Raw genomic sequence first — 18,907 nt, 5'->3', positions numbered from 1 at the left:
GTGGTGGTGGTGGGGGGGGGGGGGGGGGGCTGCTTGAATAAATACAGTATAAACAGTATGAGTGCACTTGACTCATGGTAGAGACACTTGATTTGGATATACTGATTTGTTCGTAGTCAAAAATCAGACACTGATTTCATAAAACTTACTTCTTAAACATACATCTGACTTTACCTTAACATCGCTGTATGTAAAGAGAGTGCTGAGTATAATTTGTATTTTCACTGCTTCAGCCTTGTCCAAATAGGGAAAAATACACCCTGTCTGTGTCTGCAAACTCCAATAGTAATTTTGAAGTGGTTTGCCTGTCAGCAATGTGCTGGAAAAGTGCTTACAACACTGCAGGCCACACAGGCACTAAAAATGGGAGCCCTCCAAACTGGTGTCGATCTCTTGAAACTCAACCCTCAGTTCTTTCACCACACATAATGCATTTACCATGTGCAGGCTAACGGCTGTAGCCTTAGCCCATTAGGCTAGTTAGCGTAGCCCCTTTTCACTCCCTACGGACCCTCAGAGGTCTGCCACTATCCTGACAGAACTGCGTAGGCCAAACATAAACACAATTGCCATGGACTGTAAGGGGCCAGAGCCCAGATTTTGGACATCTTTAATAGCCAGACCTTCCCATGAGCTCTTTAAAATTAGATTAGCCATACTTATTGGCTTCTCTGGCAGTGTAGCACAATTTGTCGACACTTATCGGTGTAAAACAGTCACCCGGCTGCCGGTGCTGTGGCAGGAGACATGAGCCGATTTGGCAGGGCTCCCTACAGTTTTGGGCTGGTTGAAATGATGCAAATCAGATTATTTCGGCTGATGAACACTCACAGAAGGCTACATTTTTGGACATCTGGGCACCTAGGACACTTGGCTATCACAATAACTTCAGTTAACGTTTTACAAATTACAAAATGCAATTTAAAAAAAAAAATCAGAGATGAGTTAATATTAGTTATAAATATACAACTAATATAATATATTAATACTATTAGATATGTATATACACGACTGTTTTTTTGTTTGTTTTGTTTTGTGATGGTTATTCTTGAGTCCCTTGTTTGTCCTGAGCAGTTAAACTGCCCAACGTTCTTCAGGAAAATCCTTCAGGTCCTGCAAATCCTTCAGTTTTCAAGCATTTGGAAAATACAGTACGTAAAGAACCTTGACCTGAAGGATTTTTCTGAAGAACATTGGGCAGTTTTGCTCAGGACAAACAAGGGACTCAAGAACAACCATCACAAAAACAAAACAAAACAAAAAAACAGTCGTGGATCATCCAGGTAACGACACACAGTATTAAGAATCAAGGGTATGTAACCTTTTGAACATGGTCATTTTTTATAAATTCAGCTATTTTTTGTCTTGTGGACTAAATGTAAACATATTTTATGTAAAACATTTTATTGAGGTCAGTACTAAATAAAAAAGAACGCTCGATGGTGTTTTAAGCCCCCAATGGCTCCTTAGAGGCAGCTAACCCTACCCTCAACCTTAAACCTACCCATCCCCTCGCTGCCTGGAAGGCGCCGTTGGGGGCATAAAACACCAAACACCAAAAAGAACATGCATTTTGTATAATATAATTTTGAATATCAAAGAAAGAATATAAAGAAAATGCCAATAAAAGTCATCTTTGCATGATATTTTAGCCCATTTTCCTTCAAAGATTCAAGCAGCCACTGTCTGTTTAACAGAAGATAATCTGCTGCCCTTGCTGGCAACAAAGCCCTGTGTGACACTGTACCATGAAACAATTAAAATTAATTTGGGTTGAGGAAAGAGCCCATCTTGAGTCCACGTCAGGCCTGCTTACGCTCTGCATGACCCCCTTTTTCAATTATTCTGCTGCTCTCAAACAGAGCCGTTTGGGCTTCCAAATTGGCAGAAGAAATGAATGATCAGCGGGATTCGGCTCAAATGAATCCTCACCACGCAGAGCATGCAAGAAAATTTCTCTGTGTCTCCCGAACATAGGCAGATCATATTATTATTATTTTTTTTTACAATAACGCGCAGCTACGTTAGGTCAACATGAAAACTGCAAGGCTTGCTGTGATGTGGTTTGTGCACAGAATGAGCTCATGGGGTACACTTTTTTCACTACAGAAAAAAAGGAGTTTAAATAAGAGAGTTAAATAAGGAGTTTTCAAATAAGAGTTTAAACATCAGTAGGGGTGAGATTTTTCAATAGCAATTTTTCTTCTGATTTCATGCCTAGACACCTCCAGCAATTTTCAAGAAAACTGTGATGCCTGTTATACGTATAAGAAACAGAAGTTGTCCCTATGGCAACAAGGTTTTGTTAGTCTATTTAGCTCCAGCAAAATTCTTTGCATGATGCACTGTATATACAACACTGTAATTAATCTTTGATTTCAAGTGATTTGATGAATTATCAGTCTCTTTGGGTCTTTTTCTGTCAGCACAGTACATAAATACAGTATTTAAACATAAATATAAGTGTAAACGTAAAAATTAGTAGCTATTTTATGCATTTATTAAATAAAATAATCAAACTGTTGTCAATTTAATAAACACATTCCATTTGATTATTCTATTCATTGAATGCACATAAGAGCTACTCTTTTAAAGTTTATACTTTAAAACTTAGTGAACTGCCTCCAGCAGTATTTTAAGGCAGGGATTCCCAAACCTCTTTGTCAGCTGAACCCCTTCTTGACCAAAAATATTTAAATTAAAATGCCCCAGAGAATGTAACATTTCAATAAATGAACACATTTGCATGTTGCCGGTTAATGGTCGCAGGCAAACAAAGACATATTTAATATTTTTAGTAATTGTTTCATTTTGACTTTTTACAATTATTTATTTATTTAAATGCACATTTTTTATGATTGAATTATTTATTAGCTTTTTGTTAACTCATTATTTACCCCCTTAAATAATTAAAAACCCACCTTGAGGTTGTCGGCTAGGATGATATATCTCCAGATCAAATGGCTGGGCGCTTGTCTTTTGGATCACAGTTACATTGCGGCCTGTCCATTTATTCGCTCTGGCTAAAGTGTTGGTCCTCCAGTCTGTCCAGTACACACCACCTCCAAAGAGAGACACAGCGAACGGGTGTGACAGGTACTCGTGCCCCCTGAGGATCTCTATGACCCCTGTGCCATCGTACAGGGCAGAATATATTGCATCTGAGCTGAAGGGAAAAAGAAACATGAGGTGAGACCGGCACTCTATGCCCATATCAACAAGATGTTACAATGATGACAACTTCCTGAGGGAAATTCTGAAAGAAAAAGCACATCTTTAGTTTTGTTTTTCATTTCTGAAAAACTGCTTTTGTTGTACAATTATTGCATAAGAATCAAAGTGAATCACATGTAAAACCATAATTTTATTCAATGCTTCTTGTAATGTGCACCAAAATATTAATTCTTCATTTGCAATTTTATTATTTGCTCTTACCGAGCATCTGTCCACACTATTCTCCTTTCCTGATGGTCTAGGGTGAGTCCATTAGGCCAGGCTCCTATCTCCATGTCCTTATACACAACATGTCTTCCACTCCCACTCATTGACGTTGCCTCAATCCGAGGAAAAGTGGCATCCCAGTCGGTCCAGAAAAGTATGCTACATACAGAATAAAAATGTTAACGATTATAAACAGGGCTTGAAATGAACTTTTTCACTTACCAGTCAATTTGGCTACTAAATTGTTAAGTTACCGGCCATTTAGAACTTCTGCTAGCCAAAACTATCAGAGACAAACCAGATCATCAATGTCAAAGCTTAGATACAACTTAGATACAACTTAAATACATTTATTATTAAATCTGATTCTGAATCATTCTATTGTTTTCAGCTTCACGACAGTCAATCACTGTTTGCGGATACCATTCAAATAAAATAATATATAAATAAAGACAAAATTCTGTGACGTCTCTTATAATTGCCTTGAGTTTACCTGCACGTAGCAATAAAGATGCTAGGGCGCTTTTTACCCAAAAGTCTTGGACATGCGGCATTTATGAGAATGGGTTAGAAAAAGTGGCCTCTTAACTGTCTCCTAGGGCTCCAGCTTAGCACAGCAGACAGGAAGCACCGTGCCTCGAACATCTCAATAGACGCCGAGTGGTGCTGCCGGTATGCGTATAGAAAACAATGTTCAAATCTTAAAGATGTGGCACTGCGTGGCGTTTCTCTCAGTGTGCGACCCTCTTTACGCTTTGTTTTGCTAATGATTGAGGCTCTTTTTAGGAGAAGGGCTCTGATAGCGATGTCATGCAAAAGTGATAGATCATAATTTATGAACCATAGCCTCCCAAATTGGCTAGTGTGTTGATATGTGTGTTATCCGCCACTGTGGATTTTCACCCACATTTGGTGGGCTGGCGGTTGTTAATTTCAAACCCTTACACAGTGTCCTAACCAGACGCGATGCGATAAGATTCCAGCCACAAACAATTGTCTTTCCACACCAGACACTCTGCGACTATGAGACGTAATAGTCAATAAAAAATCACAGCCAATCAGAAGAGCGCGTGGGCGGGCTCAGTCTCTCGGCAAGCTCCCGGCTCTCGCAACGAAATGGATAAGTATATCAAATTCATGAATATTACACCATTCTAACATTATTAAAAATACATACTGAGTTACTGAAACAATCTTTGTCATAGAATACACTTGTGTGTTTACAATGAGTTGACAGTTTGAACGTTCTTGTTTCCATTTATTTTGAAGATCTGAGGTGAATTGGCTATTGTTGCTTTCAGTATAGCTATAAAAGACACAAAATGATATTCAAACTCACATTAGACGCTTTTAACATGAAATAAAGCACATACACAGTACCTGAGATTTTCATTATCATACTTTCATAGAAACCGTTTTAAAAATAGAATCATTGCGTGTCACCATCGCGGCTAGTTAGGACAATAACTCTGATTAACATGGAAAAGATAACCTTTTATTGCATGTTGCGGCCAGTCTGGTTAGGACACGGTGTTATTATAAACTATTCATCTAAACACACTGACATTTGTCATGCACCATATCTGACCATAGTCCGTCAGTGTAAACATTCTAAAAGTCAAAATCACATTCTTCCTAATAAAATATCAATAGATCTAAAACACAGCCTAAAATATTTATTTTACTGTCATTTTCACTATTTACTCATTGGGACAACACTTAACTATTGAGTCGTCCAGAGTAAATTAACTAATAGTAAACTATTATATTAACTGTCTGCCAGTGAAGTCAATGTCAAACATGAGGGTTAATTTTAACTGGTGTCACAGTTCTCTGGGGTGGCATGAAAGCAAAGGGCACATTATAATGGGGATTGTAAAATGCTAAATACTTGCATCAAGCTCATATGCTAATGAAATGTGTGATCATGGTTCCTGCATCAGGCACCAGAAACAATTAAATTGACAACCAAATGTTTGAGGAACCTAGCAGGTAAGCACAAAACATGCAAAAAGGCGTCACATGAATATTGCTACAAGGATGTAGCTGCCTTCTTTTTAGAAGGCCAATTAATTGGCCAGTGGCATCCAGTCATTAAACCAGGTTTTCAATAAATAAAAGACTTGCTAATCACAAAGACAGCTAATCCCTTCAGAAGTACATTTTCAACACACCTCTTCATGACACAGCTGTGTGGGGCATTTTTTCGAGTAACTATAATGAATTAGGTCCTTTTTAAAATGTGCCACGCTGCTGTGTGTGAAATGTTCCCTAATTGTTCTTTTCAGCTTTCAGTGAAATACTTTACAGTATGTCATCCAACTGAGCACCAATATGAGCTCTTGTTGGACTGTGGAGATTACCATATTTCTCCTCTATGGGTTGCTCACAGAAAAAAATAAAAATAATGTTTGGACAAAAATGGTTTCAGCTGTATAACATTAGGAATACATAACAAAATGATAAAACCAGATAAAGAATGATGATGAAAATAATTTAATGAGCTATTATTTGTGCCTGTGTGTTGTGATATGAAAAACAAATCTGCCATCAAAAGCATCACTGTATCATGAAAAACACATCCCTGAGCTTATGCTGTCATAGTTGAGGCTCTTTTCCCCAGTATGCCTCCATGAGAAATGAAGAGCTGAACAAGAGAAGAGCACAGCTGAGAGTAAAGAGACAAAAAAAGAAACAGACCACAACAAACAGACAGCAAGATGCAGCGCGTTATTCTAGAACTATCATTAGTAATAGATGACAAACAAGTCCCCTGAAATATGATTGTTCTGTTATGTACCCAAGATAGTCTCTATGAGGGCAAATTACAACAAAAAATGCAATGAAACTTTTTTTCAGTGTTTGCTCTCACTGCTGTGAATGTTGCTGAAGGAATTGTGAAAAAGAAAAGCAGAGTATGGGGAAAGAAAATTAGGATGTGGTAAATTTTGAGACTAATACACACCCCTGTCCTGGGTCTACAGCCAGCGCTCGTGGGTGCTCCATGCCACCGGCAATCAAAGTCGTTCTCATTTCCCCATTCAGCTTGGCCACTTCAATCTGATCCAAGTTGCTGTCTATCCAGTAAAGGTTTCCTGCAATCCAATCCACGGCAAGTCCCTCTGGGGTGGCCAAACCATGCTGAATCACAACCTCGGCCCCGGTCACACCTACAAAACAAACCACTCGTGCTAGTTCATAGGGTGGACAGGGTTTTGAATTCAGCACAGCAAAGCATTCTGGTCGTTTTGAACTTTCTTTTGAAGTGTTGAGCTCTTCAAAATGCTACTCCTTGCAGAAAAGACCAGCTTGGACCAGAATGCATTTCTATGCTGATTTATGCTGCTCTAGTCATGTTGTTCACGAGTAAATGATGTAGGCCAACTGGCAATGTCTTTCTGATGAAGCGGGCAAAAAGAGTCTTGCTAGTTAAGCTAGTAAAAGGGGTAGTTCACTCTAAAACAAAACAAAACAAAAATTATTTCGGCAATTAAAAAAATATATATAAATAAATAAAAAGTAAATGCTGATTGGAAAATAACTTAAATAAATAAGTTGAAGTATTATAATTACTAAAACTAAAATAAAAAAAAATATTAAAGCTAAATAAAAAAAGACAAAAGCAAATGACTAAAACTTCAACTAACATTAAAATGAAAACTGGGGGATATTCCAGAAAGCAGGTTATATGACTTACCTGGTTAGGTTTACTCAAAGTAAGCAGATAACCTCAACTTTCGGTTCCAAAGCCTGAGGTAACTTTCAGGATATGTAAGCCATAGCAAGTTATCCTCTGAACCTAACCTGCTCCGGAGCAAGTTATGATCCAGGGTTAGTTAACTTCAGAGGTATTCAGAGCATATGTGCCCTCATCTCAAACATCTTGGATCTGTACTCAAAAGTTTTCTTTTTGCAATGAAACGTTTTCTATATAATGTATACATATGTGATATATTACAAGAAATGTGGAAGCAAAATAGCTAAACATAAAAAATAAACTTATACAGCCATATTATCTTTGCAAGCACAGTCTGTTTTTTTTAGTTCCATCAGTGTTTCTTTTTTAATATATAATTAGCATCAAACAAACAATAACATTTTTGTTCACAGTAATAAAGAAACTGATTAAAGATTAAAAGATAAGATTAAAAAGTTATTACACAACTGCTATGTAGGTGGCGATATGCACTAAGAATGTAAATCATCATTAAACAAAAGAAGAAGAAAGTATGGTGCACTTCTTCTTAGGTTGCGTTCCACTCCAAATTTTTATGCCCTTTACTCGCTAACTTCCCTCCTTCTCGTTTACTTGGATGTGCGTCATTGCTTACGTTGCACGAGTGCCCACTACTGGTGGAACTAGTGCATAATGTTTAAATTAAACGCACTAAGCCCTTGATCATTTGGAATTCACTATGGAGCTGATTTATTATTTAAAGCCCTTTTTTATTGTGAATTTGTTTCATGCACCATCATATAAGTTGGGGGAAATATATAAAATCCTATAGGTAAATGAACTGTTGGAGAAAAATAAAATTACACAAACGAAAAAAGTCTGTCCAAATAAACTTCCCTCGTCCACTTCATGAAGTGGAACGCCTGTGTTTCATACTCCGGGTTGACTGAACTTAGTCCAGACAGCAGTTTTGAAATTTGCATACCTCAAGTAAGCAAGGTTTAGGATAATCAACCGAGAGTTCAGGGTATATGTTGATGGTAAGTTAACCTTGCTTTCTGGAATACCCAGCTAAAAATATACTACTACTACTACTACTACTAATAATAATAATGTTCATTCTAAATAATACTTAATTAACACTGGTTCCAAACTTGTATGACTTCTATGAAGAAAAAAAACTTTTTTTTGGCTGAACTTTTCCTTTAAGAAACCTGCTATGGACACCAGCATACCAACATCCTTATCAGCATCCAAAACGCAATATTTGCTAGTGTTTTTAACAGGGTTTCTGAAAATAAAAAAAACTCAGGAAAAGAAAACACTGTTTTAAAGAAAAGAAAGTTTTACCTCAGTAGTAAACAAGTTTTTTTCAGCTATCTATAATATAGCTGTTTGCAATTATTCTCAGCTGTGGAGAGCTTTATGGAATTCTAACAAAAGGAGAGAGCAATAGCTGCACTGGGGGCCTGCTCCTCTGAGAGAGAGACTCAGATGTGTGCTTAATGCAGCTTCAAAATAGTCTTCAAAACAATACAAGGGTATTCAGAGTTTTTCTGCTTCATTCAAAGAGCCATTGTACGCACAATGCATACTGTATTGCGTTACTATTCTGGGGACGTGATCTGCGTACTAGGAATTGGGAAAAAGAATATCTGCTCAAACTAAAGCTTAGGTTAAACAAAGACCAAGAGGGAATGGGACATCAATTTGGGTGTTCATTACCTCCGGTCTCTGAGAGCTTTCCCCGATAGATCTTATCCTCCACCACGTCGGTCCAGTAAAGCAAACTGCGGTTGAAGTGGAAGTCGAGAGCGATGGTGTTCCGTAGGCCGGGCACAAGCAGGCTGTAGTCACGTTTATGAAGGTCGATTCGTCTGATCTCATGCCGGATAGAGAAGATAACAAAAGCCTCAAAGGGATCTTGGAGAAGAAACAAATTGATTATTAACACACCACACCTGTGCATTAGAGGTTACAAGAGCATTGCGCTTTGTGTTGAAGTGTCAGCCATGCACATTTTTCTATACAGAACCACTAATTAGTCTTGTAGCTGATATTTTTAATCAAAGACATTTACAGGAACAGTTATTCTAGAGAAACCTTAGAATAATGGTGTTTTACACTTGAGTGGTCTTTAAAAACAAAAATGAAACCCTCATATGTGGATCAAAAAGTGCAGCAGGTGAAATGGGCCTTAAAAGATTCAGGTCTTTTGAGGTATATTATTATTATTATTATTACATATAATTTATATTGAATATTAAAAAGTTTCCAGTCCAGCTCTGTATCTACTAGGCAACATCACCCCTACCAAAACAAAAAAACAAAGAAGAAAAATCTTAGAGAAGAAAAAACTAAGAAAAAAAAAAAACTGGAGATGCCTGCTGAGAGCTATAAATGTGGCTGTCTACTAGAACAAGAACTTACTCTCAAGAGCTATACATGTCACTAAGTCCATAAAATACCACACAGATGCTTGTTGTCATATTCTGACTAATGACCTAAATTCAGATTCCCTGAGACAATTTAAAAGCATTTGGCAGGCATGCTGCAATAAAGACATTAGCTTCTCAATGGGAAGCTCCTGTTTGTGTATCCCGCTGTCATTGTATTACAGTTGCTCTTATTGCTGTGTACCGTGGACAGATCCACTATGGGCAGACAGAAATGCACAGTGCAGTTATTTCACTGAGAATCATAATTAGTCTATATCAAAACAGCTACTTTCTTGTGATACTCAAATGTCAGTCTGTTCCTTACACAACACCATCAGTTTTTGGAAGCTTGTATTTGAAAAATGTTTATAGATCAGGGGTTGAACGACTTCAGATTTTTTAAAGTCGACATTTATGTGATGAAAGTCGAGTCGACATCGACTAGTCACTGGTGACGTCATTAATGAACAAATAAGCCTGAACCTCAAGCTGAGACTCAAACACGGGTTGCCTTGTGCACAGCTATGGCATATGACACCGCACTGCCCACAGGGCTATTAGTCCTACAGAGCAGCTTATTTTAATCATTTATTTTGTGTACAATTATCTTTTTAAAATGTGCATTCTCCCGATTGAACATCGAGATGGTATAGTCAAACATGTCTTGTGGGGTGCTCTCGGAGTATGCATTTATTTGTCATTTTAACATTTTGACTTCAAAGATTTATTTTCTGTTGCACCCTCTATAGGCCATGACAAGTGACTAGTCGACATCAAGCTTAAAGCATCATGGCAGAAGCATATATATATATATATATAGGGGACTGGTGAATCCTTTACTACATTTCTATGGTAACCTGTAAGTCTGAGGAATTTAAATACCTGTGCTGTGGCAGCTCTCTCCATCTGGATCAAGGCTCCAGCCGGGATAACAGGAGCACTTGACAGTGGTCTTATGCTGTTCGCATATCTGACTACACTTTAGGTGAGCAGAGCAATAGTCCACTGTCTCGCATGTTCGGTTGTCAGAGCCTAGATGGAGTCCGGTGGGACATGAACACACCACCCCTTTGCTGGGGATCACTGCACACTGGTGACTGCAACCCCCATTACCTTGCAAACATTTCTCTGGAACAGACAAGAACAGAATGAGTGAGGGCAAAAAGAGATTCAATTTGAAAAGCTGGTGATTTGAAGCCATGTTTGCTGGCATATGAGATTCAAGGTGTGAACTGAAACATAGAAGGTTTGGTTTGCATTGAACATTTGCACAAGACTAGAAGCTTATCGCTCTTCACCTCAAAAGTTTCGGTGTGTCTTTCTTGACTAGGTCATTATGCCATTACACTGACCAAATCAACATCACCAGCAGAGTGTCAAAAAAAAGAAGTTATGCAAGTAATTACATTATTCATGAGGCAGATACAACGAGAAACCACAGGTCTGAATTATAACCGACTCCACATGCTATGCAGGCCAAACAAACTCATTCAAGGTGGAAAATGCCTTTTTCTTGAGTTTAAAAGAAATGCAAACTGGGTCTCGGATATATCATCTCTTTTCAGAACGGATCAGACAAACGCCGGTACTCTTAGTCTCTCATCTCTAATAGATAAGCCTTTTCCTTTCATAGAAGCACCTGGTCCTTTTTAAGAGAGAAAGACAAAGGGGAGGGAAAACACAGCTTGTTGAAAATGACACTTTCCAAGGTCTCTTTGCCTCTACTGATTATGATGATCCCCTCTGTGGCCGTAAGAAAGAATTGAATTTTCTTCACAGGGGACCCTGAAGTCTATATGGAGGTGAAGAATAGCTGCTTCCCAAAGGTTACAAATGGCATTGAGTCCTGCTGCGCTGGTCTGAGTCAGTCAACCCACTCAAGGTCCATTGGCACCATCTAATTGGCAATGAGAGGCCCAAGCCAAAAGGAGGTCTAGTCAGACAGATAATACACATCTTCCTCAGAACATGAGCGGTGGGCTCCCATGGGCGGGTGCTGGCAATGCACTGAAAGTCACTGAAATGTTTGTCTAGTCGCATTTCTGAGAATTATACATCGGTGACTCTCAGGAGACACTTTCCCCAGTGAAGGCTTCACAGGCAAACAGATCCTCATGTTTAGCTCTGATTCAGACGGGACTTATTTTTCCCTGTGTCTGTAGTTTACAGAGCATGTGCAAGCTTTCCATTACACTCACTCAAGGATGCAACTTAAAGAGATTCAAGTAGCCCTGAGAGACATGCCGACTGTGTAGGCACAGTATTATCAAAATCTTTTTACCCATGGAGAGGTAAACACAATACATATTGATTTACTCAAGTGAATGAATCCAAATCTATACTCCTCAGGTATTTTATTCTCATTGGTAAGTTGCCTTTTTTCATGGTTTGGCTTCCTGTGTATTGATAGACCTACTCTGCATGACTAATTCTAATTCAATCCATCCAACATTTCTTGCAGAATGCACCAGACCTCACGTAATACCATATCAGTTTTCAATTAGCGTTAGTCACAGGGTGTATAGTGAATAAGGCTGTGAACACAAGCATTATGGACCCAGTGATAAATATGCACTGCGACACTTGCATTGATTAAAGGCTGAATGAATTCAAAAAATCAAAGTTTTGTGGCTTTTAGACCATGTCTGTTAGCTCTGCGGACAAAATTAACTTTAAGCAGACATTCACATTTAAAATGTACAGTCTTTCTTTTCCAGGAATATATCCACATACTAAAAATAGTCAATAGTATCCACATACTAGAACTTCTAAAATTACTACTAAAAGTGAAATAAAAACTAATTAAAGCTATAAAAAAACTAATATAATAGACAAGATCACATAACAAAATGAATAAAATATAAACTAAATTTAAAATGAAAACTGAAAGTATAAATTTAAAAGCTAATCCAAAATATTAATATTAACGTGTAAAAAAAAATAAAAAAAATAAAAATAAAACACTGCTTTACAGTGATTTTATCATGGGTAAAAGGAGGATCTTAACTGTAGTAAACATAAAAACATTAGTTTTGTTGTTGTTGTTGTTGCTAATGTGATAAAAACCAATTATGCTCAACATGTACCCAAGCAATTAATAATAATAATAATAATAATAAATTGCCATTTTAATACAAATACTAATACATGCAATTAATAAATCATCTGCAAAGAAAAAATAGAGGTCATTATCCTAATTGTAGTCTATTTACAGTTGCCAAGCAACACAGGCACATTAATGTATAATCTGCCAGTCACAGGTTCCTTCAAACATGCCTCATCCAATCCTAATTTAGAGTTGAAATGATAATGTTTTTATCAAATCTTGAGACAGTACAGCCGATGAGGCTCTAATCAAAGCCTCGCACGCACTCACCACAGAAAGGGCCCTCATCTGAATGGTCAGCGCAGTCATTTCTCCCGTCACAGATCTTGCTGGGAGGCAGGCAGGTGCTGGAGTCATTCGCACAGGGCTGAGTAGGGGTCTTACAGATGGAGGACTCACACGAGTCTTCATCCGAGTGGTCTTCACAGTCGTTGTCACCATCACACACCCAGCTCTTGCTGATACACTTCCCTTGGGACACAACATTCAGTCAGACCTCTTAAATCAAGCTGTCAGCCTTAAATTGTTGTTTGTAGTTGAGCATGAAGATAAATCAGTGTAAATTTTAAAAAGTGGCGGAACGTCAAGCTGTGGTGATGTCAGATACAGACAGAAGCTTTTAGCAAATGTCAGCTCATTTAATCCACAGAGACTCATTTTATCAAAACGGCAACACTTATTTAAACATTTTATTATGAAACATACAGTACATTACCGTTCAAAAGTTTGGGGTTGGTTAGATATTTTTATGTTTTTGAAAAAAGTCTCACAAAGGCTGCATTTATTTGATCAAAAATACAGTAAAAACAGTAATGTTATTAAATGTTTTCTATTTTAATATATTTGTAAAATATAATTTTTCATTTAAAGACCCCCTGAAATTCAATGTTGAGTTTTTAATGTTGTTTTTGTCTGTGGTGTTTATATGCTTTAAGACAAACCATGTGCAAATTCATAAGCCAACACCATTTTCTCCTTAAAACTGAAGTCTCAAATCGCCGGTGTTTCTTACGTCACAAACTACCTTGTAACCAATCACGTCAACGTGTGGCAGGGCTTTAGCATATCATTAACTGGTGAACAGGGGAGTCTCAAGAGAAGCCAGGTTATCTCGGTATATTTTTCTGTTGATATGAAAAATTGGTTACATTTAGCAATATAGTGGGTGAATTATGTATATTTTTTGATGTAATGATGAACTATATGCGTTTCTCCACTGACGTTAAGTTGTTCAAAGCGTTTCTAAGAATACTGATTTTTAGATGGCAGCTGTTTGACTCTGAGATTGCGAAAAGGAACGTAGTAATGTAGAGTTACATTCAAGCTATTTAAGGCATTTTTTTCACAAAAAAACAAAAAACATTTAAATATGCCATTTTGGTGATCAAAGAATTAAGGGATAAAATTATTGACTACAGGGGGACTTTAATAAAAAAAATTCAAACAATCTTAAAACTAACCACAAACTTTTACGCTTTGCAACACTAAAAACCCAGGATTTAAAAACAGTCAGGTTGGCAGTCAGGTTTCCTTGTGTTCAGTCTACCTTTATGATCAAATAAACAATTCAACACACTTTCTGAGCCTGGCAAAATGATATGGGATTTGGCATTCGGTCTGCAGTGCAGTGGTCCGGAAAGGGTGTACTTTGCATTTTAGCACATTCTTTACATCAAAAGGGATAGGAACAAAACAACGAACAATTCTTGAGCTCTTTTATGGTTTGGCTCTAGATGTCTTTTCAAGGCAATCATTTATAATTAGGGCGACTGCTACATCAAAAAAGCCCCATGTTGATTGATTTCACTATGGTCTGAGTGGAGAAAAAAAAATTGTGATGATACAAATTACAGCAAAATATGTTCAAAAGAAACACTGAATGTAATCATTTTTGTGTAGAGGTGAGATGTGACATTTTTCCACCCCAATGCATTCAACATGTTCTGCAGCTTTATCTGATGAAAAGATTGCAAGCAACAATATTCATAAGTTTTCCAACACAGCAACATTGGCTCAACCAAAGATGTGACTTAAGAGCGGGACTGTCTGTTCGACCGACCAATAGCAGATCGAGGAACGTTTGGAAAACCTTGAGATGTCTTAATTTTCCATTCGTCGAAGCTAGTGGGCAGTGGCACAGAAATTGCATATCTCACCTTTTTAGTTTTACATAATAGCTAACACTGAACATGGAATAATGGCTTTGCTACCAAAATAGAAATCACTGTGAAGTACAAACCATTCAAGCTCACAAGTTACACCATTTATCTCAGTCGTTCTGGATAAATACAAATTCTGACATTGCAAAGGATTGCACCATGTAATGAAAAACAGGCTGGATTTATCATCTGACTCAATTTGCAAGAGGCAAAGATAACTGAAGCTTAAGGATGACATCATGGCATAAAATATCACCCACTGCTTCATAGAATTTAATACATTTGATATGTGTTATATTGAACACAAGAGGAAAATATAGCAGTAGGTCAGTGTTAAAAAAAAGTGAGGTCAGAGCAGACTTGCTGGTACTGAGAAACACCTGGTAGGCTTACCTGAGCTTTTGCAGGTAAACTTTGCCTGGGGATCACATATTCTCTTAACGCCCTTGCAGTTGGTTTCATCACTGCCATCTTCACAGTCTTTATCCCCATCGCAGCGCCAGCGCTCTGGGATGCAGGTCCCATCAGCGCGACAGTGAAACTCCTCTCCACTGCATTCCACAGGAGGCAACGCTGGACATGACAAAAAAGAAAAAAAAAAGAAAAGAAGATTGAGCCTGAGGTGCTCCAATTCCTGAATGACTCTAATGAGTTCCTACTTTTCAGTGAATCAAACACATACAGCGTGACCAGAGTAGTCCAATTCCTGAAACAATGACACTAATGAGTCAGATCTTTTTAGTGAATTAAACACTTACAGCATGACCAATGTAGTCCAGGTCCAAACAATGACTTTAATGAGTTGGATGTTTTTAGGGAATCAAACACATACAGCGTAACCAGTGTTTGAACAATGACTTTAATGAGTCAGTACTTTTTAGTGAATCAAACATACACCACCATGACCAGTATAGTCCAATTCCAGCTGTAGAATAAAAAATCTCACTATATCTGAGTGAAACATCTAGTCGAATGAGAAAAAAAATGTAGGACGGGACTTGATTTTGTCCATCGGGTATTGATTGGATCATAGGCCCCTGGTTTGATATAGGACAGGTTTTCCCACCCTTGTGCTGAAAAACATCATCAGAGAAGAGAAGTCGATGCAAGTGGGACAAGTAATTTCGATTAAACATTATGAGGGCACATGAATTAAAAAAAAATATATATATGTGCATAGATAAATTATTTTAATAAATACTGCAATATTGCATACAAAACAATAATTGTCAAATTTGAAGTCTATGGGCACTTAAACATTTAGCTGGTGCTATTGTTACTTCACTATAAGATTTTTAAATTTATAATCCAACACAGCACAAATGAGTCTGTTCTTTAATAAAACAATAAAGTCAATAAAACAAATTACTCTGAATCTGTTCAGTGATTCAAACACATACAGCTAATTGTAAGATGTAAAGTCAATTATTGAAATTTTTTCATCAACTGGGAATGAAAGTACGCTTTTCTAACAATATTTAATTAATACTTAATTCATATTTGACTAATTTATGGAACCATTAAGAATGTATTAGAAACAAAAATGAAGAAAGTAAGGTTTCATAAGCGTTTTTTTTTTTTTTTTTTTACTCTGCTTTCAGTTCAAATTACTTCAGCTAGCCTTAATAATGTTAAATAGGCTGAGATGTATCAAGTATACTTCAATATTTTTTCTTGTCACAATTAATACATATTTCAATATTCTCTCCGACCCTGGCAAATACTTAAAGTGAAACTTAAAGCGCTTTCAACGAAAAGGACAGGGGCGAGAATTTCTTAGGACAAGCACAAAAGAAAAGGCTTCTTTACTGTAGCCTGCCATATCAGTTTCTGATTCATTCTGAACCCTGACTATTGACAGGAGTTAAATACATACATACATACATACACAAAACCGACCTCAATCCCCAGACTGCCATCAAACAAAACAAATGGCCTCCTGAAAAAGACAGCTGGTAACATTACGAACCCTTAAAGACTAAGGGTCCCCCCCCCCCGCTTTGCTTAAGGTTAATGCTGAGAGTTACCAAGGTATCCTCCACTTTACACATACAGAGCATGTGTTATACAGTGATCTGAGCCCTGCACTGGAAGGACATGAGCCGGACAAACCCTCAGAGACGGACAGGAGCCGAGAACCTCTGTCAGGAGCCCGTTTGATGAATGGCTCCAACATTTCTGTGACAAGCTGGTGAGCTGAAAGCACTGAAGGACTTGGCCTCAGCTTTCAGAGGTAATTACAGCAGATTAAAAGATTCAAATCTGTAAGGTGGTTCCCTAGTGAGCTCAGATAAGATTAGATCTGTCAAGTGTATGAAAAGAGAGAAAGTTTTAAACTTGTGTTCCCCAAATTAGGGACATCGCACCAAGGCAATTACAAGCAACACTGACTTGATCGCTATCGTTCGGCTCTTTGTTAGTCTGCTAATTAGTCGTGTTAAACAGATTCTCTGGAAACCACTCCGTAGGTTGGTTAAGTTGGTCATGTACAGAAACGAACACAAATGCGTTTTTAATCAACGTAACAGGGAATTTCAACCTCTCTAAACGCTCTTTGATTACTCTGATGTGTTTATATGGCATACACTGTAACTAAGTACCCGAGTACTCAGAAATGACAGCAATGATTGATGTAAAGACAATTTTTCAGAATTTTCAAATACAACACCTTTTTTTCATTGTTAATAAATTTGGTTACAATGGCAAATTGGGCAATATCTCTATCTCATGGTCTTGATTACGGTTTGGACAGCGATGGTACACAGACGCTGCACATGATGATTTTCACTCAGATCATTTGCTGAATACTATAATGCCATTTACACCTCATTTGCAGTTTACTATCATTCATTTATATGCTATATAAATATTTGCACTTCTGATTAGATGGTACCTATATTTTACTGGCTCAGTATTTTTGCACAATGTCAATAAAGTTATATCTTATATATTCAAGTCTAGACAGCGTGCAGATGATCAAATGGAACAAAATGCAGGGGCCTTCATACAGGTTTTAGAACTTAAAAAATTGTGCTCACAGAGCAAAATATATCCGTCTGACACATGCATACCTCAGCCAACCACAGTGCAGACAGAGCTTGATTTTACAGGACTCATCCCGCGAGCACAAAATTACCTAGATGCACATCCCAAAGGACCCTATAAAATGGGCAAAGAGAGAAAGGTGATGTCCTACCAGGGGCAACACCAGCACAAGTCACATTTTCATCACTGAAGTCCCCGCAGTCATTGTCCCCGTCGCAGGCCCAGTGGTCTGGGATACATCTGCCGCTGGTGCACTTATACTGGCCATTAGCACAGGAGTGAATGCAGCCTGCTTCATCACTGTTGTCTCCACAATCATCATCTACAATCACAAATACAGTACAGTCATGCACAATTAATATCCGAATTACTTGCAATAGAGAACTTTTGACAGTATGGTGTCCACATAATCTATCATTCAAATGTTTAAGGGTTGGCAAGTTTTTTTAATTATTATTGTTTATGAAAGAAGTCTCTTTTTCTCACCAAGGCTGCATTTTTGATAATCCAAAATACAAAAAAATTATAATAATAATATAGTGAAATATTATTTCAATTTAAAATAAATGTTCTCTATTTATTTATTTTTTAAATCTATTACTGTAATTTAGTCCTTTTTTCTCCAGTCTTCAGTGTCACATGCTCCTTCAGAAATCATTCTAATATGCTGTTTTGCTGCTCAAGAAACATTTATTTTTAATATCAGTGTAGAAAACAGTTGTGCTGGTTAATATTTTTGTGGAAACCATATGTTTTTTGGGGGATTTATGAATGTAAAGTTCAAAAGAACATCACATTTGAAATATACATTTTTTGTAACATTATAAATGTCTTCACTGTCACTTTTGATACATTTAAATGCTTCCATGCTAAATAAAAGTGTTAATTTTGTAAATACTACTACTACTACTACTACTAATAATAATAATAATACTTACTTTAACTTTTGAACAGCAATGTATAAGGTTGGGCTTTTTTAAAAACAAGTATTGTCTCACAAACTGTGTTGCTCCATCAAAATACAATAAAAATAAATAGATTT

General features: G+C 37.3%; 1 protein-coding gene across 2 annotated transcripts in view; it reads right to left on the bottom strand.

Moving 5' to 3' along the window:
* The window catches only part of lrp1bb (low density lipoprotein receptor-related protein 1Bb), a 302,189-nt gene that overhangs the window by 88,934 nt on the left and 194,348 nt on the right, over positions 1-18,907 (bottom strand). For both annotated transcript variants that reach the window (XM_084123162.1, XM_084123163.1), the window contains 8 exons: positions 18,017-18,187; positions 15,214-15,393; positions 12,932-13,132; positions 10,438-10,683; positions 8,843-9,040; positions 6,407-6,611; positions 3,436-3,600; positions 2,922-3,166 (listed from right to left, as the gene is read on the bottom strand). In XM_084123162.1, coding sequence (XP_083979288.1) covers positions 2,922-3,166; positions 3,436-3,600; positions 6,407-6,611; positions 8,843-9,040; positions 10,438-10,683; positions 12,932-13,132; positions 15,214-15,393; positions 18,017-18,187 — 1,611 coding nt within the window. The remainder of the gene's footprint in view (positions 1-2,921; positions 3,167-3,435; positions 3,601-6,406; positions 6,612-8,842; positions 9,041-10,437; positions 10,684-12,931; positions 13,133-15,213; positions 15,394-18,016; positions 18,188-18,907) is intronic.

The sequence above is a fragment of the Abramis brama genome, assembly GCF_963993115.1.
Source record: "Abramis brama genome assembly, chromosome: 8".
Classification (NCBI taxonomy): Eukaryota; Metazoa; Chordata; class Actinopteri; order Cypriniformes; family Leuciscidae; genus Abramis; species Abramis brama.
The sequence above is the reverse complement of the archived record's forward strand: the minus strand, read 5'-3'. Positions and strand labels throughout refer to the sequence as shown.